Source organism: Columba livia, chromosome 19 (genome assembly GCF_036013475.1).
Source record: "Columba livia isolate bColLiv1 breed racing homer chromosome 19, bColLiv1.pat.W.v2, whole genome shotgun sequence".
Taxonomy (NCBI): Eukaryota; Metazoa; Chordata; class Aves; order Columbiformes; family Columbidae; genus Columba; species Columba livia.
Genome location: NC_088620.1, coordinates 10,958,825 through 10,983,076, shown reverse-complemented (window position 1 = coordinate 10,983,076; position 24,252 = coordinate 10,958,825). Strand labels below are relative to the sequence as shown.

General features: G+C 62.1%; 1 protein-coding gene across 1 annotated transcript; it reads right to left on the bottom strand.

Annotated features, from left to right (window-relative positions):
- Positions 1-1,089: 1,089 nt before the first annotated feature.
- On the bottom strand, positions 1,090-24,252 carry NPDC1 (neural proliferation, differentiation and control 1). The gene is given in 10 exon segments (XM_065036222.1): positions 1,090-2,929; positions 3,841-3,937; positions 4,056-4,164; positions 4,167-4,215; positions 4,218-4,371; positions 4,843-4,909; positions 5,035-5,214; positions 5,356-5,463; positions 10,834-10,977; positions 24,090-24,252. Coding segments are annotated over 10 exon segments (1,077 nt in total). The 5' UTR covers positions 24,181-24,252; the 3' UTR covers positions 1,090-2,851.

Sequence of the window (24,252 nt, the reverse complement as noted above, 5' to 3'; positions counted from 1 at the left end):
TTCCTGGAGGATGGTTTGGTCAAGATCTGCCCCTTAGTTAAAAAGACCTCTGCCTTACAGAGCCTGGGGCGTGATCTGGGTATTGCCCACATCACTGCAGTGCCTGAACCTGCCGGCTGATCCTCCCTGCTGTTTTACAGCAGGGGAAACTGAGGCATGGGCAGGTTGGGGCTGAGCACAGACCCTGCACGCTGGGCTGTTCCAGGATGTCTGTGTCACAGACATACTGTCCAGGACAAATGATTTTTCTGTGCCCAGACGTGCGATGGGGACAGGGCTTCCCAGGGGTGCCTTGAGCGAGGTCTTCCCGGCAGGAACAGCTGGGTTCTCCTCACAGCTCAAGCTTCCCCAAGCCCCTGGGTGTGCTCTGAGAGGCTGCTGGGCTCTGAGCACAAGGAAAGGGCGAACTTGGGGACCTTGGAGATGAGGATGCATGGCTGGGTTTCCCCAGCGGGGAGCCTTGGGGTGGTCCTGGGTGATTTGGGGTGCGATGCTGCCTTCCCGGGGCTGCAGCTGGAGACCCCAGGGCCACCCATGAGTGGGTCCAAGCGAAGCGTCCCCGAGGGTGCCCGGGCGCTTGGGCGATGAGTCAGCACCCACCCTGCGGGCTGCCGAAACCAGGAGGAGACGAGATTGTATCAGCCTGATGGGGGGGCTGGTGTGATCAAAGGGCCGGAGAGGAGCTCAGGCTCCACACAATGGGGGGACACGATAGCCCTTATCTGCCGGCCCCGCCGAGGTGCGAAGGGCCCGGCCCCGGGGCTGCGGGCGCTGCGGGGCTGGGTGAGGGCAGGCACGGCCCGGGGCTCCCACCCAGCCCTGGGAAAACCTCTCCTGGCAAACACTGAGAACCGAAAAAATAAACTCTGGTTCTTCCTGGGTCTGGGAAACCCCCAGGGAAGGGTTTGGAGGCTACTCCAGCTGCAGGAGCAGGACAGCTGCTCTTGCTAATCCCTGAAGAAGGTTTTGGGATGGGGGACCCCCAGCATCCTCCCTCCCTCTCCCCCATCCCACCCTGCTCCCGAGAGGAGCACCCTGAGCCGAGGACCTGCAGGAGGGAGCTGGCCCCACACCACACACTCGCATGGGTCTCAAACACGGTTGTTTAATAAAATCTCCTTTTAAAAGAACTACAGTCTGTACAACAGCAAGGTGCATGGGGAGAAGGGCGGCAGCCCGTGGGTGAGGGAGTAGGGAAAGGGGCTGTGGAGGGAAAGGCTCTGCCAGCCACCCCGCTGGGTCCAGTCCCACCCCACAGCACCCGCTGGCGCGGGGCCCTGCTGCTGCCTGCCCTGCCCGTGCCTGCCTGCACCTGCAGCAACTCTTGAGCGTGCAACGGCTCCCATGCGTGCAACGGCTCCCATGCGTGCAAGAGGCCACCCGTGCACAAAAGGTCATCCCCGTGCAAGACGCCACCTGTGTGCAAAATATCACCTGTGGCCGTCAAAGTCCACATCAGGGTCTGGACATGAAGCCACATCTGTAAAAACCCACCCACAACTCATCGCAGGCCTTGCACTGGAGTGGTCACAGCCAATGCACCGGGAAGGCTTTGGGGAACAGTGCTGGGCTCCGAGCAAGGGCTTGTCGGTGGGCACTGGTGAGCCCGGACGCAGACGTGGGCAGCGGCAGGGTGGAGGGCATGTCTGGAGCCTGGGAGGTGCCTGGGATGGATGTGCAGGGGGACTGTCCCCTGCCACGGAGGGATACCTGGAAAAGTGCTGGGGTGGGCTCCACCGGGATGCTACAAAGGGCATGGGCTCCATGGGGCAGAGCAGCAGCACAGCGAAGCCCCCACAGCTTGGCCACCCCTCCTGGCCTCCTGAGCCTCCACCAGTCTTGCTCCTTCCTCCCCCATGGCCACACAGGCTTAAAACCAAAACCCTGAGGCTTTTCTGAGCTTTCACCCCATGAAGGCCTAGCGGGGGAGCCCAGCTGGTACCCAGGGCTTCCTGAGGAATCCTCTGCCCGCACAGCCCGGCACGGGGTCCCAGGCCACAGTGGCACTGGGACTGTCAGTGCCCTGGGGCCACCGAGGCCCAACACCCCAGAAGGGGATGGAGGAGGTGCAGGGGCCAGGGCGAGCAGGGCAGGGCAGGGCAGGGCTCCTGGCCGAGTGTCTGAAGGTGCATCCCCGGGAGCGACGCCTGAGCCCGCTCCCGCCCTCGGCTCACAGAGCTGGGGGCTGCTGGGGAAGAGGGGCAGGCCAGGCATCCCAGCCTTTACCCATATTGCCCTCAGACACGGTGTGAACTGTGGGGTGTCCTGTGCAGGGACAGGAGCTGGACTTGATGATCCTTGTGGGTCCCTTCCAACTCACAACATTCTATGACATCACCTGCTCTGGGGAAAGTCCCCATGCCCGAGAGAGGGGCTCTGGGCAGCCTGGCAGCCCTGATGCCTTCCCCTGCAGCCACGAGCACACCTGGACCCCTTGGCCCCTCTCCCACGCTCTGGCCCCCACTCCAGCCCTTTCCCAGCTGCTGTCACATCAGCCCAGCAGCAGCCAGGGTAGCAGCCCCTCCGCAAAGCCAAATACGAGACAGCACTGCAGCCTCCCCAGTTCCTGCGCCAAGGCGGTGGCTGCCCCTCCACGGGGCTGGCACGAGCGAAGGGCAAGGCAGGGACGCGATCACAGCAGCAAAGAGGACAAGGATGCTGGAAATGGGGGCGATCCCCCCCTCCCATAGCTGTTAGTGGGTGTTTATTGGGCAGGCGTCAAACAGTCTGGCAGAGCGGGGTCTGTGCCCCTCGGCCTGGCCGCGGGTGCCCCTCTGGCGTGGCCGTCCCACCGGGCTTCGGCGTTGGGCGTACAGTCCGTAGCGAGCTCGTGCGGAGGACAGGAGGGGTGTTACTGCTGCGACTTGGGGTTGGAGGGGTGTAAGGAGGAGTCATCAAACAGCGGGTTCCTCACTTCCATTTCTCCGGTCTGAGGCAGCAGAGGGAGCGGGGATGGTGGGAAGGAAAAGGCAGGAGGTCAGAAACCAGCTGGGGGTTGAGCCGCCCTGTCCCAGAGGGTTTGAGCCTGAACCCCAGCCCGGCAGGGAGGAGGGGGGGCCTTGTGCGCTGGGGTGACACATACCAGGACCCTGCCATCACCCCTGGAAAGGCGCTGCCTCCCTGCAGGAGTGGCTGAGGACGCTGGGATGGGATGATGGCGCCTCAGACCCATGGTGCAGGATGGGAATGGGACCCCACAGCCTGGCTGGGGACTCCAGCACAGCAACCCCCAGCCTGGCTGGCAGGAATTGGGGCTCCTTGCCCAGACTGCCTGCCTGCCATCAAGTGCCCTTTAATGGGCCTGTAAAGACCTAATGATGACCCTTAATCTAGGCCCTGATGGCCGGGCTCCGCAGCCATTACCATGTGAAAGGTTCCTTTCGGGTCTCTTTGTGCTCTTTGTACCCAGGGCTGTTAGGAGCTGCCCTTCCCCGGGGTCCTCTGCCAGCCACCAGAGTCCCCCCTGGCTCTGAAGGGTCACAGGTGCTGGGGAGGCAGCAGGACAAGCTCCCCAGTCCTGGTGCCCAAGAGCCGAGGTCACCATGTCCCTGGCATGGCAGGGGTGGCAGGTTGAGTCTGACAAGGGCTGCTCTGCTCTCTGCTCCCGGGGCAGCGCACTCCGGTAAGAAGCCACATGCCGGGACACCCAGGCCAGGGCACCCACTCCTGCCCACCGGAGAGCCAGTGGGACCTGGCCAGGGTACACGGGGAAGCACAGGGGTTACATCATCTCAGGGCTTGATGAGGGACATGTTGAAAAGGCTCCGTGTAAGGAACTGCACATCCCAGCCATGTGTCAGATCCTGTCCCGCACCCCCAGCCGCCCTGTGCCCGCCGTACCGGAGCCAGCCCGGGGCACTCGTACACAGTGAAGTCACCATCTTCATTCTCCTCATCGGATGATGCTGAGTCTGGCAGCTTGGGCTCTTCTTTATGCCTAGGGAGAGAAAATGCAGACAGGGCGTGAAGCCCAGAGGGATGATTAACAGCACCCCAGTTAATGGCAGAGCACAGATGAGTAACTGCATCTGCTCTCTGCTCCCAGGGCTGCCTACTTCTCCATGGAGAGCATCTGCTGCTTTTGGTGCTGGTAGTGGTACATCTGGGCGCTCTGAGCCAGCGTCTTGTCCCCGGGCTGTGGAGAGAGCAAGGACAGCGGTGGGGCTGGGCTGCAGAGCCCCCCAGCCTGGCTGGAGCGTCCCCCGCCAGGCTGAAATCCCCTCAAGCAGAGAACACGCCTGAACCCAGCACCAAACCCCCTGCAGGGAGGGACACGGGCACCTTACCGAGATCTTGTCATAGGGCAGGGGGCTGGCTGCTCGCTGTGCCAAGTAGTCTGCTTTCTGTGCCAGCTTGACCTCCTTCTGCAGCCTGATCGGGGAGAGGAGAGAGGTCATAAGGAGCAGACGACTCCATATAGGAGCCAGTGACCTGCCGGGGGGCTCAGCCCTTGCACCCACATCCCCATTCCCTGTGATGACACCCATGATGGGTGGCATGTCCAGACCAGGTGGCCCTGCCTGTGCGCAGGGACCTCATCATGGCCACCTCCATCCCACAGAGCCTGGGAACAAGGCACCAACATCCCGGGGTGTCAGCACCCAGTGATGTCCAAACCAGGAGTCACGGCTTGTGCCTGGCACAGGGGGTCCCACTGCCATCCTCCAGCCCCGGTCAGCTGATGCCGTACCCCAGTGGCTGTGGCACATCTGCAGCAGGACTGGGAAGGGCGGCTATTGCCTCTCCTCCAAACCCCACCAGACAGCCAGGAAGCACAGGAACAAGCTCCCGTGGGCACAAGGATGCTGAGGGACCAGCTGGCACCAGCAGCGCCCGGCTCACCTGCACCAGCAGACCACAGCCACGATCAACGCCGAGATCCCGGCCAGCGTGCACACCACGATCAGCCCTGCAGAGGTGGGGGACACACAGAGGGACAGCGGCTGAGCCTGGTAGCATGGTGCCACCAGCCCACGCTTTCCTGATGAGGATCTGAAACCCCCTCCCACGAGCTGCCTGTCCCTGGGGTCTCACCGAGCACCATGTCGTCATTTGAAGGGACAGGGGACACCTCCACCGGGTGCTTCTGGCCCGCAGGGGTGGTGGAGGTGGGGAGGGTGGCAGAGGCCTGGCTGCTGGCAGGACCCCGCTGCAGAAGCCCCTCTCTCAGCCCGCTGGCCATGCGCTGTCTGCTGCCGCTGGGGACCAGGGTGGCTACGGGAGAAGGCAGAGCTGTGAGCAGAGAATGTCCGTGCAGCTCCAGAGGGCGAACCAGCCGGGGGTGCAGGGTCTGGCTGCCAATGGGTTTCTGGCACCGCTGCAGAGAGCGGTGGGAACCAGGGAGCGGGCACTTACTCCTGGGCTTACCATCCCGCAGCGGGTGGGCACGAGGAGCCTCTTGCCTGGCCAGCATGTCCGCCAGAAAATCGATTTGTTTCTCCAGGTTGTGAACAGACGTCCTCCCTGCGTCAGGAGAGAGCGGGTGTCAGACGGGCACCCAGGGACACGGCTGTGTGCCCAGCCCGGCACCGGACCCAGCGTCCACCCCCGAGGGGGCTCATGTCCCAGCACGAGCAGATGTGGGCAGTTTGGGGTCCCACCGCCCTGGTGGTCCCAAATCCGAGACGGATGCTTTTCACCCCACAAACATTGGAGGCTGCATGAGCAGCAGTGGCCACGGCTGCCTCTGTGCCAGAGCCAGTGGGTCGTGCAGAGCCCCGTGGGAGCAGGCAGGCTGCCAGCACCAGGACTGCCAGTGTCCCCACCGCTGGGGCCACACAACTGCCCTGATCGAGGAGGGACACAAGCTGGACCAGGGGAGAAGCCACCGCTGCCCCGCAGCCTCTGGCAGGGTGAACCGCAGACCCACGATGGGCAGGGGGCCATTTCGACAGCAGGCAAGGGACACCTGAATGGGCACGGGCACCCGCACCCCGGCCCGGGGGTGCTCACCCCCAGGGTGACAGTATGGGACAAGAATGGAGCTGCTGTCCCCAGGCTTGCCGAGCAGAGCCAAGCTCTGCCGCTCACTCCTCTGCTTTTAACAGGATTAAACTCAACTTCAAAGGCAGGAGACAGGAGAGTCCCTGTATCCATCCCCGCTCCCTCAGCCCCCGCGCTGCCACACTCAGGCTGTTCCCAGCGGGAAGCCCTGCAGGGTAAATCAAGACATACAAAGGCGAGGTGGCGCTGACAGCTTGGTTCCTGGATAATTCAAGGTTATAACAATTACAGTTCCTCTGGAATCTGTCCTCATTCCCAATGTTTGGAAACAAACCCCAATTCCCTCCTGAGCTGGGCACAAAAGCCGTTCAGTCACCTGTGACTCAGAGCCACACAAGCCAAAAACTGTTTAAAAGGAGACATTTGCTTTAAACAAGTGCATGAAGAGCCAAGGTACCCAGCCTTGTGTCCCCATCTCCCCAGAACCCCCAACCTCCTGTCCTTGGGAGGAGCTGGAGTGCCGCACACATCCCGTGCACTCCATGTTTCCCTGTCTCTTTGCACCCTGTTATTTCCGTCCCCAAAATGGTTTGCAAAGCAGCGCTATGGCCACGTAGTGCCAGGTTTGGGGCTGTGCACCTCAGGTGTCGTGGTGCCGGCCCAGTCTGTGCCCAGGTGTCACGTCAGGCCTGAGGGATCCAGGCGGCCCCTGTGGGTACAGCCCATCTCTGCCCCACACCCATCAGCCTTGAGCGGATGCAACTGCAACAGCAAATGCTTCAGGAGGATGAACGTGAGGTGTCTGGAAAAGGGAAAAAAAGCTGGAAAACTAGTGAGAGCAGCTGCAAGCCTCTCGAGGAACCGTGAGGCAGCTGTGCCATTTGGCCAGCAGCACCTGGGCCACCTGCTCACCTGCATTAACCAGCTTCATTGCCACGTTTCCTTCCAGTGGCTAAAACCCCCACACCTCTGTTCTGTTTGGCAGCTGAGATGTTCCGCAGTGCCGTGATATCTGCCACCCCACAACGTTCGGGGGCAGGAGCCGCCTGGCACTGATGGCCCGTCCCTGCCGGGCACCACGGCAGCTGAAGCATCAGCTCAGGGAACAGGGGGCTGGGGCTGAGCCCCCAATTCCTGCCTGGCTGCCCCAGGCCCTGGCTCTTGCTGCAAGAGAAGCAGAGATGGGGGTGCTCCCAGAGACCTCCCAGCCTGCTGCAGGGAGTTGGGAATGCTGGGCAGGCACAGGGTGCATGCAAGGTATGCAGAGGGCTCGCAGGGCACAGCCAGGCACGCACGAGAACACGGTGCACGCACAGGGCATGCACAGGGTGCAGCAGGGCATGCACAAGGCATGCAGAAGGCTCACAGGGTGCAGCAGGCCATGCACAAGGCATGCAGGGTATGCACAAAGCATGCACAAGGTATGCACAGGGCATGCAGGGTATGCAGAGGGCATGCTCAGGGCTTGCAGGGCTCGCAGAGGGCACGGCTGCCCTCTCATGGCAGGTCCCAGCACCTGCCTGCAGCAGGGAGGGCACGGCCAGGCTGGCACCCAGCAGCCCAGCCCCTCGTCCCCCTGCACCCTCTTGGAGTTTTTCCCTCCCCACGGTCTCCAGTGCTCAAGCCTTCCACGCACACAGGGGTCTTGCCAGTTAACCACAATGGGTTTGGGGACAGCAGGGAGCAAGAAGGGACATATGTGGCTTCTGCTGCAGGTGGAGAAAGCCTGATGGTGACAGTCTCCACAAGAGGGCACAAAATTCCTACGAATCCACTTATTTCTATAGTCCTGCCCCAGGATGGCTGATGCCCTCCTGGCTGCTGGCAGCACAGCAAGCGGGGAGGGGGAACCCCCAGGTCCAGAAGCCAGGACCCCCTCTTCTCCTCTTCCCAAAGCGCTTCCCACAGCCCCCTGGCACTCAGCCCTGGCTCCGTGCTGGCGAGAACAAGCGGGAGCAGGGGTGGGACCCATCATCCCAAACCACATCCCTCAAATCCATCGCGGCACGTTCCAACGGCACGCAGCACCGTGGTGCTGGCCGCGTTCCGGGGCTCGGAGCCCTGCGCAGGCAGGGCAGTGCGGCTGCGGGATGCACCACGTCCCGAGGTCCCGCACATCCCGTCTCACCTCTGTGCTGGTGCTGCGCCGGGTACGTCGAGACACCCACGCACGCCGTCACCAATGGCAGGAGGACTCCACTCACGTGCATTGCCCTCCTAAGGCCCCGAACTGCCACTTTACACCCCAAAAAGCTGCTCTCAGTGCCTGTCTGCACGAGTACGCTGGAGGAGAGGAGCCCCAGCTCCTGCCCACGCTCCTGCCAAGAGCTGCAACCAATTGCGGGGACAGCACGGCAGCCGGGATCCCAGGCTCAGCGTCACTGGCAGTCGCAAGCGGCTCAAGGATGCCTAACCCTTTAAAGGGGCTGCCCACGCACAGAGCAGCAGAGCCGCGTGGGCAGCCCTTTAAAGGGTTAGGCTTCCTTGAGCTGTGCCAGCCCCCGTTTGCATTGCATCCCTCCCCAAATGCAGCAATCGCAGCCCCTCTGTGTCCTCGCAGGCTCCCCCGGTTGCAGCAGGCAGCTGGGTGCTGCTGCCAGACCAGGTACAGCTCCTGTCGAGAAAAACAGTGCCTCGCTGTTAAAAGGAGCTGGGCATCCTCGGGATGCTACCATTCCTCAGCATGCAAAAATAGAGGATTTGGGAGGGGATCCACTTTTTTTTTTCCCCCTGGACCCACACTTTTGCTGCCAAAAGCTGGTGGCATTGCTTGAGACAACAGGAAGGGGCTGGGAGAGACCCTGGGATGGTCTCCATCCTCCTGGCATCCTCTCTGAGGATGTTACTGTGGCCCTGTATCTCTCTGCTGAAGCCAGGCGAAGATGCTACCATGGCCACGTCTCCCTGCCGAAGCCGGCACTGAGCGGGGTTGCTATGGAGATGCCAGCGTATGTGCAGCCTTTCTGAAAGGGGAATTTGCTCCCAAGATTTCACATTAAAAAAGCCCGAAACTCTTAAAGCTGTTCGGTACCCGTGGATGTAGAAGCCAGCTCAGAGGGCATCTGCCCCTTGGACCCCTGCTCGCTGCTGAACACCAAGCCTGGACTCCAACCCTGTTCCATCCCGTCTTGACCCCCCAGCCATTGTCCCCATTCCAGCACAGCGTGGCCGCTCTAACAGCCGAAGGGCTGTGCAGAACCCGCTTTGGGGGTCTCCCCTCTGATTTACAAGGGGATCCTCCTGCCAGGAAGCTGATGGCACCAAGGGCATGATGGCTCTGCCATCCCCATGTGCCCACCAGCTGCAGAGCACAGGCTGAGTCACAGGCAAAGGGCAGCTCTGGCTGCACCCCATGGGACACCCAGTCATGCTCAAGACATGGGAACCAGAACACAAAGCAACCCTCCCAAAAACCCGGAGAAGCCTCCACACAGGCAGCAGCTCGGGTCGAGGGGAGCTGCCTCTCTGGGTCCTGCTGTGGCCAGTGCTTGTGCTCCCGCCCACACTGCCTGCCATGGGACAAGCCACCCAGGAGCTCCCCAGGCCTTGGGGTGGGGGCGAGGGGCTGTGCTGGGGGCTGCTGCTGTGCTGCGGCCTGGCAATGCTGCAGGGTGCCAGGAGGGACCACGGGCTCTGCCCATTGGTGAAAAAACAGCGAGAGGGTTCTGGGGGCAGCAGGAGCAACGAGCGGGCAGAGGAGCGGGCTGGAGGAAGATGCTGGTCGATGCCCATTGGAGCAGGGGGAGGTCCAGAGGCGCTCAAGAGCCCCCACCCTGCACCCAGGTGGTCCCAGGGGAAACCCCCAGTGTGTGAGGGCACGGTTGGGTCCCGGTTCCTTCCCCACATCCAGAGGCCGCTCCACTTTAGTTAAAGCAAAAATAATTGGGTGGAGCCATAATTACAGTCTTAATTCTGGTTGAATCTGCCAGAAAAACCACAAGGGGGGTGCAGAGAAACAGCTCTGTCTACAGCTTTCCAAACCTCACGAAGAGTTGAGGGCCACCCTAAAATATGCCCATGCCTGGCTCCCAGCACCAGCTGATCACTCCTCCACCCACCGCAGCATGGGGCGGCGCAGCCCTGTGAGGGGTGACACGGGTGACCACAGGCTCTGCCCGTCTGTCCCACTGGAACAGCGCAGCTCCCCGGCTGCCACAGCCCCACAGCTCCCTCAGAAAGGAGCCGGGATGACACCGGTTGCAGCCCTCGGTGCCCTTGGGCCAGGCTGTGCTGTTCACTCAAACCCTCCCAGTGTGGATGCTGGACACCGCCAGAGAAGGAGATGGCACCTCCAAAGCACAGCTCAGTGTCTCGAACCGATGGAACCAGGTATTGAAATCCGAAACACCGGCATGGCTCAGCCATGGGACAGCAAGGCCGTGGGCACCCATTTGCCTCGGCCACAGGGTCTGCACGGGTCATGGCTCCATGCCCTGCTCTGCAACACTTGGGGCTCTGTGCAGCCACATCCTCTCCTGTGAAAAGCTCCCACCCCAGACAGACCCCAGAGCACCCCAGCAGCCACCCAGGCACCCTCCCGTGCCAGGCTCTGACACTCCTGGGTGCTGGCAGGGCGCAGCAGTACACACAGTCACCGGTGTGGCTGCAGGATGATGCACGAGGAGTGGGGTCAGGCCCACGTGCTTCCCACCAGCCCCAAAACCACCCCACAGCTGGGGAGAGCTGAGGCTTGGGTGAGAGGGAACAGAGCTGCCGTCCCCACAGGGATACAGCTGCCACGGAGAGGAGAAGCCAGGGGATGGGGAGCAAGGGAGCTGCAAGGGCAGGGAGCTGCTCCAAGGCATGGGACCTCCTGGAGCTGCAGAGGTGTGGGTCAGGTTTGCTGGGAGGGGGTTGCAGAAGAGGCCGCAGCAGGGTGGGTGCACATACCACTGGGTGAGAGCTGCTTCTGGACACATCGCCCATGGTCATCCTCCTGGTAGGAGGCCAGGCAGGGCCCGCAGGCGCCCGACCCCGGCGGGCAGAACTCCCGGCGCTGCAGGGCACAGTCCAGGCTCCGCGGACACGAAGCTGCTGCAGGGACAGGAGAACACAGGTCAGGAGGAGGAGAAGGGTCAAACACAGTCCTGGGTCTGCCTGCAGCCTCTTGGCGTGGGGCCCAGCCACCCCAGCCCCGTTTGCAGAGGGCAGGTCCCACCACAGTTAGCGGGTGCAGGTGTGTTTCACCAGAGCTGCCCCTCAGCCCCTCTTTGCCTTCACAAAGCCCTTACTGACTGCAATTAAGCACAGGTTCTAATCACCTGAGAGTTGGCTTTGATAATCCGTATGAGTCCCTTCCAACTTGAGATATTCTATGATTTTATGACCTGCGGAAGGCTGTTTGCCACCTGCAGGGCAGAGCAGGCAATGTCCATCCTCCTGCACAGGACCACAAGTCTCAGGATGCCACCGTCCCAAGGACACCTCAAGTCCTAGGGTACTGCCATCCTGCAGGACACCATGAGCCCTAGCATGTCACCGTCCCCAAACCCCAGAGTGCTGCAGGACACCCAGAGTCCTGCAGATCTGGCAGGAGCCAGGGTCTCCAGCCCTGCATGCACCAGGCAGGCAGTGGCTGAGCAGGGTGGCAGCTGAAATCCAACCATCAAACGGACAATCGCGTGGTAGCTGTCAAACAAACAAACAAAAAACACCAAACCCAAACCAACCCCCTGAAAAGCGTCATCGCCCTGGGATAAGTCATCACAGACAGCAGCTGCTTCGGTTTTCATCCCTTTGGCATCGTAGCAGGGCAAAGCGGAGGGACGCACCCTCCCTGGTGTCACGCCACAGCCCAAACCTCCCACGTGGATTTACAGGGCATCTTGTTTCCATGTCAGAGCTGGGGACCTCTCTGGTACCCGGGTACAGGCACAAGGCCCTCACACTCTGACCTCATCCGGAGCCAACACGCTCGTGAGCAGCCCTGGGCCTCCCCCAGCCTGGCTCTGGCCAGTGTGACCTCCTGGGGGTGCAAAGTCCCTGGGGCCAACTCAAAGCTGAATCCTGAGACCGGTGATGGTGACAAACCACATTTGGAAATGGAGAGAGGAACCACGACCAGCCAGGACAAGGCCGGTGCCAGCAGGGCTGGTGCACAGGTCTCACCTGCAGCGTGGGGCTGCAGGGACCCTCTAGGGTCCCAGCTTCCAGTGACAGTAGCAGGAGCCGCTGCCAGGGACAGTGACAATGCTTGCCACCGGACGAGCACAGACATCCCTCCCTCACCAGCTGGTGGCAGTGCGGACCCAGGTTCCGCTCAATGTGCCAGGGTCCTGGGCTGGCACAGCTGGATGGGGGCACACAGCTGGGTGGTGGTCACAGCTGGATGAGGTGCACAGCTGGGTGGGGTGCAGCACACAGCTGCCCTGGCCCTGCTCTTCACCTCGCAGGCATGGCCGTGCCCACATGATTCCCGCAGGCAGGCGCAGGCAGGAGAGCACGGCCGGGGCCCACACCGGGAGCACGGCCAGGCCTGGCCGCCCCCGGCCCGGCGATGACTCACGGCAGGAGCTGCTCCCAGCACCGTCCCACGCTCCCCGAGCTGTCCCCGTCCCTGCCTGCCCTCGCCCACCCACGCCAACACCGTGAGCAAAGTGCCCGCCATCTGCCCGTCCCTGTGCCCTGGGGGACACGGCAGCAGGGACATCCCTGGCACATCACAGAGCACCCCTCCAAAAAGGGGCACCCCAACTTTGGGAGTTTTCCTGAGCATCCCCATCCCTGCAGCAGACCGGGGCGAGCAGGGCAGCTGGTGCTGTGCCCAGGCACAGTGCGGTGGAGAGTCCTGGCGCAGGATGGAGCTATCAGGACACGAAGCTCCAAGGCCACCACGGCAACTCTGCTGCCCCAGCAAGGGCACCAAATGGGACGCCACCCCAAAACAACACGTGGGGGACACTGAGCAGGATGTCACCAACCACAAATCCCCCTTCGCATAGCCCTTTTTCACCTTTAAGCTGCTCACTGGAGGATGCAACCGCTACCAACAGCCCCTGACTGTGCCGGAGCCCCCCCACTGCACCCCATGGACACGGCATTCATCACCCTCCGGCTGCTGGTGCCAAAGAAGGGCAGAGCTGCCTTTGCTGCAGTAGTTTCTCTTGTGGGCACGATCTTCTCAGCAGCTGCAATTAAGGGGGTAATTGGGATTGGCCAAACCCCATAACAGGCAGAGCAGCCTGGGGGATCTGCTGAGGTTGGGGGGCAGAGACCACCATGCCACAAGAGCCGTGTTTGCTCCCTGGGGACAGCACAGGGTTTGGCCAGGCAGCTGGGGGAGAATTAATGCTTAATGGGAAAATAATCGGGTGTTTAAACACAGAAATTGGACTCAGCCGCCTGCTTCCCCCGCCCCAGGCTCACTCTCAGGGCTGCTTTGTTTAAAAACCACAAAACAGCCAAAACACGTGGCCACCCAGGGCCAGGAGGAGGTTTTGGCACTGGGCAGCCCCAGAGTGGGGACACACCACACACCTGAGAGGCGCTGAGGGGACACCAGACCTGGGGTACCAGTGGACCCACACAAACATGTGTCCCCAAAACAGGTGCTGGAAAGCTGTTCACTGGTGGGGGGGAAGACACCCAGCATTGTGAGACCCCGACACAACCCTCGGAGCCACATCGGGGCACTGGGGAGGCTGCCCTGAGCTGGTGCCCAGCAACCAGTTAAATAAACCCCAGCCTGGAATCTATAAAAGGTCGTTATCTCTGTTTGAGGAACGAGTTGTGCTTGCCCAGCTGTCACGGGCTGGGATTAGGAGTGAAACAGGCGGGCAGGGATCTAATTAAGCTCCCCATGTGTAATCAATCGACGTTAGTAAGCAGATATCGCTGTGTGGGCACCCCACAGAGTGGGTGGTTTTGTAGGGGCTGTTCTTTGAGCCCACCCCACAACCCAGTGTCTGCTCCTTGGCGGGGCTGGCAAGGGTGGGCACCTCTGTGCCATGCTGGGCACTGTGCCTGCCGGCACCCAGGAGTCACGGGGACATGTCTGGTCCCAACTGCTGCCACCCTGGGGACTGGGCTTTGGGCAGGGACAAGCTGCCAGTGCTGGGAAGGGCTGGGTGACTCCTGCAGGTAGGGCTGAGCCCAAGGCCAGTGGGTGAGCGGGACACCGTGCAGCCAGCACGGAAAGACAAACAGCACGTGAGCGTGAGCCGGGGACACGCAGGAGCAGCCCGTGCACAGAAGGAACTCACAGCGTGTGAGCTCTGAGGAGCACACGCACAGCCCCAAGTGAGTTATCAGAGGGTGAAGCTCTGCACAACACCCCCAGCCCCACGGACCCACCCAGGGAGAACCATGCTGGGGACCTGGGGCAGCCCCCAAGGTGAGCAGAGCCCCAGCAATAGGGGTGCTCGCTGCACCCCTCCAAATGACAGAGGGTATCTCGCCATGGCTGGGCAGGGCATGGAGCTGCTGGCAGTCACAGCCCTGGGCAAAGCAGTTTTTCAACACTCGTGCCAAAACATACAGGTGAAAAAGAAACAAAAATAAAGCTGAGGAGGACATCCGGGTGGCTGGGAAAGCAGAAACTGCCCCTGCTGTGTCACTGCTGCAGATAGAGAGATAAAAGTTAACGTAAGAGCGTAATTAATTAATGCTGAGCACTGGTCTGAGTGCTTACGCTCCCTACACCGGCAACGCCAACACCCACACCCTGCCTGCGGCTGACAGGCCCCAGTGCCAGCGGCATGAGCTGGCAGAGCCTCTTGGGCATCAGCCACAACAGAGTAACGGGCACGGAGGTGCTGCCTGCCCGGGGCCGCGCAGTCCGGCCCTGCATGGGGATCCAGCCCTGCATGGTGGTGAGACGGCCCCTGGCGGAAAAGTCACAGGACGATGCCAGGCATGGGGGATACCAGGGTCCCCGCTCTCATGTTGAACCTCCGCACGCCGGCACTCGGCTGCAGCCCAGGGCCAGGTACACAGCCCATCGCCCGCAGTGGCAGCGCAGGGCCTGTGGCAGCGCAGCCTCCACCAGCTGCACTCCAAGGTCATTCCTCCTCCTCTGGCCGGGGGCTGTGGGACCTGCCTGCCCTCCCGGGGCTTCTGCTGCGGGCTGGCACTGCCCGTGGCTCTCCGGGCTCCGCACATTGCTCCTGGCTCAGAAGGGCTGGAGCCAGCCCCGGGCAGGCAGACACGCTGCCCCACGGCCCAGCTGCTGAGGTCTCACTTCCCTCTGCCCGCAGCATCCCTGGCAGTGCTCCTGCCCAGCAGCAGGTGTGAGCAGTGGGGCTGAGGCACACGGAAGTCCCAGTCCCACTCCTGCCATGCCCAGGGACACGTCCTCGGGGTGAGCTGGGCAGTGACCGCCTTGACTGCCAGCGGCCACAATAACACGGGAAAAGCCGGGCTGGATGGTTGGGCCTGTGAGTGACACTCACTGATGACAGACCCAACAGTGAGCCCTGCCGGGCTCCCCGAGCCAGCTGCATCCCCTGCCTGCTGCTTCTTGCACCCGGGCGCAGGCAGAGGGGAGCTGGGCTGCAGGCAGGGCCGGACTCCAGCAGCAATCCCCGTCCTGGGCCCAGCTGCTGGCACCGTGGCCCTGGCCAGCGGCTCTGCCACCGCTCCGCAGCCCCCGCGGGAGCCTCGCCACTGCCGGCAGCTGCTCACGTCACCGCCATGCTCCTGCCCCTGAAAATGCAGCAGACAGAGACCCCTCCTGCGCACAGAGGTGGCAGAGTGGGGATCAGCACAAACATCAACCCAACCCAGCGGGGCAGGGGGACGCTGGCCACGTCACATTGCTCTTGGGGACAGAGGACCCGGCACAGTCACAGCCAGGCAGCCTGGCCCCCCCATCATCCCTACCGCAGCAGCACGGGCACATGTTGGCCCACTGGAGAGCACTTTGCAGCTGAAAGTGTTTGTTTGCTTTTTGCTTCAGCAGGTTTGTTCAGGCAAAGGCCACGTGCCACCAGGCTTCCCGTCCCCAAGGCCACCGGGACACGTGTCGCAGCTGCCAGCTTTTCAGGTTCAGCCAGAACACTGGGCGCTGAGGTCTGGCCCAGCTGACAGGTCAGAGATGGTCCAAGGGACAGTGCCAGCTGGCCTGTGCCAGAAGCTGGGGACAGGGGTGTCCCTGCAGGGACCCCCCGGCAGCATCCCCCTGCCTGCCCTTCAAACACATCGGCTGCACCGTGCTCCCGCAGAGGGGACGTTCTCATCAGCAGCGTCCCCGCCCAGGAAGGATGGCAAATGATGATGGAAAATGCCACCATGGGCAGTCACCCCATTGAAACGCCACTGTGGGCTGCTGCTAAGAGCCCAGCACAGGCAGGCGCTGCCCGCTGGAGCCCCGCTGTGCCGGCAGGACCAGCAGCGCGGTGTGCGGGGCTGCATGGCACAGGAGATGCTGCCACGCCAAGGGCAGTGACTGCTGCAGCCCTGAGGCCGTCACGATTGGCTCCCAGAACCTTGCCCCCCAGTTTCAATGCCAAGAGGGAAAGGGAGGGCCAGGAGGGGCTGAGCCAGGCTTCCCCAGAGATGCAGGGATGCCAAACCCTCGGCAACCCCAAACAATTCACCTTCCCAACCGCCAGTGTCACCCCAGAGCCCATCTCCACCTTAGAGCAGACCCCATCTACAAGCACCCCAAAGACTCAAGTTGCTCCAGTGATCCCAGGCTGGAAGAAGGGAGGTCCTGCCAGGCCAAGGGAGCAGGATTTTGTGTCATTGCTACTCAAACCCCTTAACTGACCCAAAAACCTCCTGATCCCTGCCCTGGCAACCCATTTGGCACACCATGGGAAGAGGAGCTGACTGATGGGGGCTGTGGGAAGGGGAGACAGCACCCGGACAGAGGGATGGAAACAGCTCTGGGAAACTGCAGCTCAAGATCCCGGCAGAGACTGGACAGAGCCGAGAGGCAGAAGAGGACAGGGCCACCTTCCCTGCGGGAGGTGAGGGGAGCACGGAGCTGAGGGAGCCCCCTGTTCCCCCAGCCTGGGCGCTGCCAGCTCCAGCCCCGCTCGCTGTCCCCTCCAGCTGCTCAGGGCAGCTCCAGCCCCGCAGAGGCCGTGCGGTGGCCGGGAGGGTGACATGCTGCACCCCCCGCCGTGCCAGTGTGACCCCACGGTGCCAGGGCTGTCTCCAGCCACAAATGCTTTGCTTCAGATATTCAGGAATAGAATAAATGATTCAAAAAAGGAAACCCAGATGCCGTACGCCATTTCGCTGGTGCTGCCTGCCCAAAGCTGCCACTGGCTCTGCACCACCAGCCCCAGCCTGGCTGGGTGTGCAGCCACCCGTACCAGGGACCCCAGGCTGTCCCCAATGCCACCCCATGCCGAAAAGCACCTTGCTGCTCTTCACAGCTCGAACCACCCACTTTCAGTCTTGTTTATCAGGTTCTGCTCAAGCAAATACCAACGGGCTTCATACCTGCCCAGAACCCACTGGGGCGGAGGCAGGTGCTGGGCTTTTATAAATTCCTCTTTTACTGGCTTGGCTCTGGGCACAATGCGACAGCACAGCTGTGGTCAGGGCCACAGTGCAGAGTGCTGCCACAGGTGGGTTAGTGGGGCTGGCCTGCATGGGCACAGAGCGCCAACGCCGGCACAAAGTACCAACATGGGCACACAGTACCAACACCAGCACACAGTGCCAATGCCGGGTTTGCAGCACGGCAGCTCCACTGGAGAGAGGGACCCCTCCTCACACCCCTGCGGTGCTCTGACCCCCTGATGGGCAGCGCGGCACAGTGCCAGACCCTCGCGGTGCTGCATCGCAGGGGACGGGCAGTGCCGTGCGGTGCGGGGGGTTTTACAGCTCTGCTCCAAGCACAGACCCGCCTGAAGCCCTGAGCAGCCTGGAGGGAAGGGCTCGCGTCCAGGCTCTCTCCTGGCACCAACCGACCAGCAGGACAGCACCCACAGAGCCTGGTCTGCCCGGTGAGACCAGCAGAGCCACAGCCACGGGTGAGCTCGCCCTGCAAACCCGTTGCTGCTGGTGGGGAGGCGAGAGTTGTGAGCCCACCTCACCCAGCCGAGCACCCAAGGAGCTGCCAGGCCAAGGGCTGGCACAGCCACGCTGGCACAGCCGCACTGGCACAGCTTGGCCATCTGTGAGCAGCTCCTGCTCACTCCTGGTGCTGGGCTGGGAGTGAAACTCCGGAGCTGCAGCTCCTCGGCAAAGCACCGCTGCGCCCACCAGGGCCAGATGCTCTTTGGCAAAGCCGAAGCCCTCCCACACCTCGCTGCTATCCCACGCTGCCGGGAGACATTTTACAGCCTTTGGTAACCACGCACCAGCACGATTTCGCTGATGGAACACCCTTGGGCAGCGTGGAGGTGGCTGCACCAGCACAGGCAGCTTTGTTCAGGTTGGGGAGTCTGTCCATCTGTCCTGCTCTCAGCTGGTACCGCTCTTGGTGCTCCCACCAGCCCCACTAGCCAGGTGATGGAGTTTGGGGGCACAGGCACTTATTGCCAGGGCCAGGGGGCTTTAAGGGGCAACACTTATGGCTTTCCAACAGCTCATGAGTGGGGACCCCAGGCAGGCAGCCCATGTCCCCACGGACACACAAGGTGACAAGCAGGTGGAAAAGCAGGGGCCACATCACCCCACCCTGCTCAGGCTGCGCCCACACTGACTCAGCTGCCACCAGCGATAAAGACCTGCGGGACACCACATCCTGCTGGGGCAGAGCCCATGGGGGCACCCCCTGTAAGCCCAGAAAATGGGGGTCCCATAGGATGCACAGCTGCATCCCAGGGGTGCTCACGAATGCAGCATCCTAGGGCTCCTGGAAAAGGGCTGCAGATGGTGCTGAAACAGCTGGATCCAGAGATTTATTTTGGCTTTTATCCCTCACAGGAGGCGGCCGGCTCAGGGAAACCTTCTCCCTTCCAGTCAGGAATTACGGCTGCAGGATGGGCCACATTACAGGCAGTTTAACAGGGCTGCCCCCCCTCCCGGCTTAGTGGGTGACTGGGATAATCCCTGACAGATGCGAGACGATGAGCTCCCCGAGGCAGAGCTGCTCCTCCCGCACGCGAGAGCCACAGTGTCCCCAGGAGCGCTCCTCTGCAGAGCCCAGGCAGCACCCATGGGTGCTACAGGTGCACAGCAAGAGCGGCGCCTTCCCCTCCTTTTGCCCTCCACCTCTGTCACCATGCCCTTTCTACAGGAAGAGGACAGTGGCCAAGAGCCTGGGTGACCCCTGTGCCGTGACAAGGCAACGGTCCCCTCCAGCACGCCAGCTGACATGTCACCTCTCATGTCACCTGCCTCAAGCAACGGATCCCCCTGCCAAAGTGCAGCCTCCCTCTTGCCAAGGCCTTGCCCGCCTCCCTTGGTGCAGGACAGACCCCAGCACGTGTCACCGGGTGCGCTGGTTGGGTGGACAGCTGCCAACCCAGCGCTCCAGAGCGGGAAGAGGCCGGGACGGGGACCTGCTCCGTCTGCGCTTCCTTCCTCCAATTCAAAATGCACTCCAGGCACTTAACGGCCAGTTTCTTCCCATTGCAATTATCGTTAGCTCATGAAGCGGCTAATTAGAGGCCTGCTGCCGCCATTCGATGCTCTGGTCACCCCTGTGGCAGTGGCGGTCAGTAAAGCCCAGACATGAGACATGGGAGGGAGATGCTCCAGCACTGGCAGCAGCACTGGGGCCATGCCCTGGGCTTTTTGGGGGTCAGCCGGCCTGTGGGAGCCACTGCACCCATTTGGGACCAGACCCACAGCCCCCCATTAGGATGAAGCACTGAGACACTGTGTTCAAGGAATTAATGCAAAGATGGGACCGACGGCAGCTCCTGTCTCCACTGCCTTGAACCTGGGGAGAGGCCACCCCATCACCCCTCCTGTCCCTGGCACCTCCATAACCCTTCCCATCTACAACATCCCCACCACCTATCAACCCTCTTGTCCCCAGCACCACCATCCTCCCTGTGCCCAGTGCCCCACCATGCTGTCACCCCTCCTGTTCCCAGCACCCCCCCATAAGCGTGCGGCAGCACTAAGCCGATTTCCTCCCTTAATACCCCCGTGGCCCAGAACAGCCGTCTCAGGCAAACGTCCCGGACTCGTCTTCCCTTTGCACTGTGGGAAGGGCCCAGGACCCTGGGGAGGGGTTGGCTTCTCAGGGCCACGGTGGCCCCAGGGAGTCCCCAGCAGAAAGTGCAGCCCTGCGGTTAGGCCAGGGTCCCACTCCAGACCCTCCAGAGCACCTGCAGACCCCAAACCAGGAGCAGCCAGGGCAACTGCAGATCCAAAAGACCTGACCCTGCACAGCGTAACCGCAGCATCTTCCAAGCTTTGGGACCCTATTTCCTACACCTCAGGATCCAGCTCTATCCTCACCAGAGGCCAGAGGGCACGGCTGGGGCACACGCGTTCGTGGGTCCCCAGCAAACTGCAGCACCTCTCTTCCATAAACCATAAACTCTTCCTTGATGCTGACCATGTCCGGAACTAGGATGATGGAGATCAGGGGACTCTTTCCACCCATTCCCCTCCCCACGCCTGTGGACAGAGCCCTGCCCAGAGCCCCACGGGATGCTCATGCACCGCATCCCCAGTTTCCCCACACCTCACGTACCCACGAGGGCTCTTTTCTCATGGTAGGAACCAGCCCAACAAACACAACCCCAGAGAACACAAGGGGGAACTTTAACTCCAAGAATAAAAATCGCACAGAAAACTAAACTCGGCACCCCGGCTGCTGTGTGGGAAATGCCTGGTTGGCACTGGTGTGGCAAAGGACACCCCAACGTGCAGCAGCTGTGGGGGCTCAAAGGGACGGGGGGCTGCACGCCATCGGGCAGGACCATTGCCCAGCACCACCAAGGGGACTCACACAACCTTCTCTGCACCTCAAGAAAATGCCAAGGCTGGAAATATCTAGTTTCCCCAGATTGACCAGCGTGATGTCAGGGGGCTCGGAGACGCCCTGCTCACCCGTGGGCAGAGCCCTGGGCAGCTCTGCAGGGCAGCCTGTTCACGGCAAGTGCCGGGGCACAGCACCAGCATCGCCAAGATGCTCCCAAGAGGGACTGGGAGGTGTCCCAGCTTCGGTGCTTGGGAAGATGGTCCCCAAGGTCGGCCCGCTGCCCCCCAACCCCACCGCAGCTCCCTCCCCAGCGTGACAGTTGCAAAGCAGGCAAATTAAAAAGCCAAGAGAGGACAATCCCACCACAGACCAAGCCATGAGGACTCCATGGGGACAGCTCCAGCCTTGCCATGCCCAGCTCTGGACCTTGAGAAGTCTCTGCACCAGCACAGAGCTGGGGCAGCCATCATCAGCACCAGCATCTGCACTCCCACCTGCATCCCTGAGCAGCAGCGTGAGGAGGAAAGGCAGCGAGGAGCCGGCAGGTCACACGTGGCCAAATGGGTCACTTGGACTGGAAAGGACCACTCCGTTTTTGCTGAACAGCTTCTCCGGGTGTGTCTGACACAAAGTGCTGGCTGTGGCAGCAGGGCCGTGGTTTTCAGGCTTATTAAAAAAAGAGGTTCTTGCCTGTTATCCCATTTGGAAAATTTTTTTTGTTTGTTTATAATAATAATAATATATGAAAGCTGGCAATCAAATTACTCAAGAGGGGTGAGAAGTCCAGCTCCCACTAATGGTCCAGGAAATGCAGCCAGAAAACAAGGTGAGGAAGCATTTCTGCCTGAAGCTGGATGCGCTGGATAGAGACACGTGGGGAAAAAAACCCACAACAACTGAGGAGCACCTGCCAAAACTAAACCACTGACTGCGCCACCTCCAGAGCCAGCTGCTGCCCTTCAACAGCTCGACCAGGCCCTTGGCAAGACAAGGATGTCACTGTGCCATGTGCTGGCTGCGTCCGGGAGATGCCACCTATTGCAAGGGCCTCTGGGTTGCAGCACCGGCAGATGAAGATGGGGAGGACGAGATGCCAGCCCCTGTCTGAACAAGCTTTGCTGAAGCTCCTGCAGAGGCAGGAGGATGCAGGTATGGTGGGCTGGGACCTTCTCACCTGGCTCTCGCCTGGCCAGGAGCAGCTTCACCGGCTTGCCCAGAGCTGGAGCTGCCCCGGCCCTGCCATCTGCACTTTGCCGCTGTCCCCAGAGAAAGCCAAGCTCTGCCCCATCCGCTCAGGAAGGGAAATTATATTTCCCCTGCCCCACTGTGCTGGGGGAGGACAGCTGCAGGGACAGGACAGAGACTCCTTTCCCTGCCCAGCACCCCAGGGATGCTCCTCCAGGTACCTCCAGGAGAAGCCAGCCCAGAGCCCCCACTGCTGTGTGCCAAACAAACCCGACCTCCCAGCACTGGGATGCTGCTGTTGGCGTTTCCAGGTAGTACAACGACGTGGTTGGAAACAGTGCAAAGGAACCATCCCCAGCCTTCGCTTGGGGGAAGGAGGTTGAGCCGTCCATCCCAACCTCACTTGTGCCAAGCATGTGTGATAACCCAACTGCTGGAGCAGGCTGCTGCCAGCGGAGCGAGGACCCCAGCGCTTGCCGGGTCTTCAGCAGCCCCCTGGGGCTGGGAAGGGAGAGGGTTGGGGAGACTGCTGCCCCCCTCCCACAACAGCAGCCCCTCGAGCGGTCCCACCCCAGCAGCACTGCCAGGCCAGCTTATCCCCCTCAATCTCTTAAATTCTGAGGCAGCGGAGATTATGCCGGATCACCAGTGGCTGCATCAGAGCCACCCGGATTTCCTTCTTCCCATCCCAGCCTGTGTCACTGGTACCCCTGGCCAGGCCACGCTGGCCTGGACACATGGGAAGAGGGAGAGTGCAGGAGCACCTCCACCTCCGCCTCCAGCCCCTGGCACAGAAACACACGGATGTTTTGAACCTTTGGGAAATTTAAAAAAATACTGCACCTTCTTGCCCTGCCACAAAGCCGGCAGCACCGTCCCCGGCTCTCAGCTGCTGCCTGCCCGGCGTCCCCCCTCCGGCGAGCCAGAGCAGGCAGAACAATATGAGATCTCCAAACAATGCTGAGAGCCAGGAGGCCTCCCTGGCTGAAGCAGGCAGCGGGGCAGAAAGCACCTGCCCGAGACAGGCTGTGCCGCCGGCAGGGCACCCCAGACCCTGCACGGGCAGAGGGGGGAGCCCCCAGTTTTGCTGTGGGCAGGAATGCCCAAGGCTGGCTGGGGTTTTTGGAAGGGTGGTGTTTATGCCCATGGTAGCCCCGCGCACCCCAGCAGCGGGCACAGAGCGAGGGTCCACAGTGCCCATCCAGTGTCAGACCCACCAGGAGGGGAAAGGCAGTAATTTAGACCCCAAAACTAAAAAAAAAACAACCAAAAAGAAAAACCCCAAAATAATAACAAACCCTAAACCCCCTAAACAACCCTTAAAAAAACAGAAAGAAGTCCAAAGGTGGTGCTGCTGGGAGGGAAATGAAAGCCATGCATTTTTTCTGCCCCAGGAGAGAGGAGAAATGCCTCCGTCACCAGTTCAGCCCCATGGCGCAATGATGCTGCTGCTGCTCCCCTCGAGGGAGCGGCTCCAGGCAGGTGAGCAAACGGGGCACCCCAGCCTGGCCCAGCCTCCCGGCGGCCCCCTGACATGGCTTGGTCACCTCAGCAGCTGTGTTTGCTTTGGGGTTCTTTGTTGGCTTTTTCCCCATAATAAAGATGTGTAGGGCTGGTCCCGCAAATCCCTGCTCTCTCCCCGCTCCAAGATCAGGCCCCACATCTGTGGGCACCTCCTGCCACCCCACAGCGCTGCTGGGGAGCAGCCCTGCGCCGATGCCCCCGGCTGCCAGGGCCGTGTCTGCAGCTGCGGGCAGGAGGGCGATGGCGCCGCGCTGCCCGGCCCTGGGAGCGATCCGGGGCCTGGCTGGGCTGCGAGAAGCCCTGTGGGGCTGCGTGGGGGGCGGCCCACGGGCCATTTCCCACCCGTGGGGGCCGTGGGGATGCGCGGACCGCGCTGCCCGGGAGAAGGATGCGGAGCGGCCCCTCCCCCGCGGTAGCGCCCCGGCCGCCGGCTGGAGGGGACACGGGGGCCGCGGTGCCGGGAGGGACCCGCTCACCCGCCCAGGGGCTGCGAGCTTCAGCACCCACGGACGCTGAGCCCGCGTGGGGGTGGGGATGGTGGGAGCAACCGCACCGGGGTCGCCGTGGGAGGGGCCACGCGGGTCCCTTGGGATCCTGGAACACCCGCGGGGGAGGAAGGACACACAGACACGGGGGGACACGGAGACGCACTGACCGGCACGGGCGAGGCGCAGGCGGCAGGTGCCGAGGGCGGCGAGCAGCAGCAGCAGCGCTCCGCGGCGGGCAGCGCCCCGGGCCGCCACCATCCTCCCGGGCACGGCGGGCGCGGGGCCGCGGCGGCTGCGGGAGCGGCGGGGCGGGGCTGGGGGGCGGGGCAG